We start from the raw sequence: 2,788 nt of genomic DNA, 5'->3' as shown, positions 1-2,788 counted from the left end.
AATGTAGCAAGTGGGTGACTGACTTGAAGTGTTGTTTCTAAAGGAGGATGCCTTCCCGTAAACACAAGGAAAAGTATGCCCTGGGAATTACAACACTCTTCCCTTTACTAAAGGATCCCTTTTCTCCAAAGGGCTATGTAAGTTGTGTGTTGTATGTGTGTATGTTTTATAAAAATAAAAAAAAAGATCCAGAAAACACAGCGATTTTATTGACAGTGGTTTTGGGATTTTAGGTCAAATGATGGCTGATCACAGATACTTATCAAAATAGTGTTGACATTCCTACCTTCTTGTATTTGTAAAAAATAATTGACACCACCTAAGTCTAACAAAATAGTTGAGACTTGAGTTACAGTTTCAACTATTGCTACAAAGTTCCCCTTTGCTGTAAAGATTGTCATTAGGATACAAAAAAGACTTTTGTAATGATGTTTTATAAATATCTTAACAGGAGCACTTCTATGATGCGGAGAAAGGCACTGGATATTTAGCATGGCGCCTTAAGACTATGTCCAGGAATACAGTAAAAAGACCAGCTAAGACAGCTACAGTGGCTCAAGCACAAGGACCGAACCGCAGAAGACTGGCCGCCACTTTGCCTGAGCAGCTTGATGGAGATGCCTGCAGAGAAGCCATATCATTTCTCATTCACTCTCAGGATGAAGCAAGTGTGTTTCAGAAGATGAAGAGGACCTTTCAATATCGCCAAGACCTAGTGCATGACCCAGAGAGAACCATAGATGTCTTTAAAACATTTCCACGGTTTTTAGATGTCAAAGGGCTGGTGAGTTGTCCATTTCATTTGTTTACACTTCATTGTTTTGTTGCTTGAATGCAAGTACAATTCTCTGACCTTTTTGAATCTTGTTTATTTACATGCTTATATGATCAACAGCTGAATCAAGACTTCCTTCTGTTGTTTGGACCTGAAACAGCCTCCAAGATGCTTGAGAAGTGGGACACAACATTCAGGCCCAAGGTCATCAGTGAGGCAAAACACCTAACTCAGTCAGTTGAGCTGTGCCGACTTCTAAAAGCTGCTGAGAAACTGACAGAGAACGATGACACCAGTAAGCTAATTGATATGATTGATTGATTTTTATTCCTAACAAGAAGTACTTGTTACTTTGTGCGTTCTAACTTAATATGGCTTGTTTCACCCCATTTCCTCCTGATAGCCTGGGACAGTGATATAGCTTCTCTGCTGCTCCTTCTCCATCTCCTGCCACCGACAGCTGGACGGAAGAGGACCAAGATAAGCCCCAGTGATGCAGTGGACAAAATGTTGCACTTTCACAAGGTATCTTTTTTTAATCCAATTAGCTAGTATTTTATGTGTATTAACTCGACACTCACACACACACACACTCACTTTGTCGTGGCTTGTTTAACAACTGACGTGTTTCTGGTGTACAGATCCAAGTGAGCAGTTAAAACCTGACAGTGTAAGGTGTTATCTTTCTGTTTTCAGTCATGCTGCAGCTTGGATGAACACCTTCGCGGAAGAGATGGCAGACAACCATACATCCTTGCTGTTGGTCGAACCAGGAACAGGATTGACACCTTCTACATTGTTGTGGACAAACAGCTCATCCCATGCCAAGCCACTAGCTCTTTGGGTGCATTTGATGAACTGTTTAAATCCCACTACGTGTTCAACCTGTCATACGATGAGCACCTGGGCCAGCTCTTCACCTTCGTGCAAACAACAGTCTACAATATTGATGTAGCAACAATAAATGAGTCTCCCAGACTTCGTGAGTTTCGTGCTAAAGTCTTCAACTGAGGTAAATGTTTAAGTGTTTCATTTGTCAGGCTGTGCATGATCCCTGCCAGTCCTTGATCTCTCATCTAAGACTTGATCACAGTTTTTATCCTAGCACCAGGTTTAAGTTAGTTTGTGCACAAGATCGTTGTAGGCGTCAGTTTTCAACATATTCAGGTTTTAAAAAACATTTAATAAGTTCTCATCAGAAGGATTCTAGTCAAAGTGGAGATGCAGCAATGCCAGCGTCATTTCAAACTAATTTACACATGCTCCAAGATACCTCAGAAGTTGCTGGAACAAGTGTCATGCAAAACCCAGAGTCTGAGTGTTTTGAGGACAATGGATCAGGTCAAAGAAACAAAGAGAACACAGAAAATATTTGTGCTTCAATTATTGCTAAACTACAAGGAAGTGGCATAGCAAATAGTGTTGTTTCATCAGTTGTTGGTGATTTGGAAGAACTTGCTAGTGGACTGCACTCTCAGGTTAAGCAGCAAGTACTGTCTGCTGTGCCTAAAGATAATCCTGTAAGAGCTACATTGGAAAAATATCTTGAGACTTTTGAAAACCCATTTATTAACTTCAATACTGAAAGTAAAAGACTGAATTATTTCAACAAGAAATGGGGTGTTGTGGAGCCAGTAGAAAAATTTCTAGGAATTCGATATGATACAAGGCGAAATAAACAAACAGGTACTTATGATCAAGTCCCAGTGAACGATACCTTCGTTTACATACCAATTTTGGAAACAATAAAATTCATGTGCCGAAATGCTGATATTTGTAAACTGCTTGGGGAAACTTATATATCAAGACCTGACCGATACGAAGACTTTTGTGATGGAAGTTATTCTAAGACGCATCCGTTGTTCTCCAAACACCAGAATTCTTTACAAATTCAGTTGTTCTATGATGACTTTGAGACCGCTAACCCACTGGGTTCAAAACGTGGTGTTCACAAAATAGGTGCTCTGTATTTTGTGCTCAGAAATCTGCCACCAAAGTTCAACTCTGCCTTGA

General features: G+C 40.1%; 1 protein-coding gene across 3 annotated transcripts; it reads left to right on the top strand.

Annotated features, from left to right (window-relative positions):
• LOC130181563 (uncharacterized) lies at positions 1–1,794 on the top strand. 3 transcript variants are annotated; one of them, XM_056395871.1, is made up of 4 exons: positions 1–137; positions 896–1,070; positions 1,236–1,300; positions 1,472–1,794. In XM_056395871.1, the coding sequence occupies exons 1-4, from the start codon at positions 48–50 to the stop codon at positions 1,784–1,786; spliced, it is 645 nt and encodes a 214-aa protein (XP_056251846.1). In that variant the 5' UTR covers positions 1–47; the 3' UTR covers positions 1,787–1,794. The 3 variants fall into 3 exon arrangements, 1 of the variants encoding a protein (XP_056251846.1); XR_008829592.1 differs by lacking the exons at positions 896–1,070; positions 1,236–1,300; positions 1,472–1,794 and adding an exon at positions 452–778; XR_008829593.1 differs by lacking the exons at positions 1–137; positions 1,472–1,794 and having other exon boundaries at positions 903–1,070; positions 1,179–1,262.
• Positions 1,795–2,788: the final 994 nt, after the last annotated feature.

This window comes from Seriola aureovittata, chromosome 14, assembly GCF_021018895.1.
Source record: "Seriola aureovittata isolate HTS-2021-v1 ecotype China chromosome 14, ASM2101889v1, whole genome shotgun sequence".
Classification (NCBI taxonomy): Eukaryota; Metazoa; Chordata; class Actinopteri; order Carangiformes; family Carangidae; genus Seriola; species Seriola aureovittata.
Note: the sequence above shows the minus strand (reverse complement) of the source record. Positions and strands in the feature narration are given on the sequence as shown.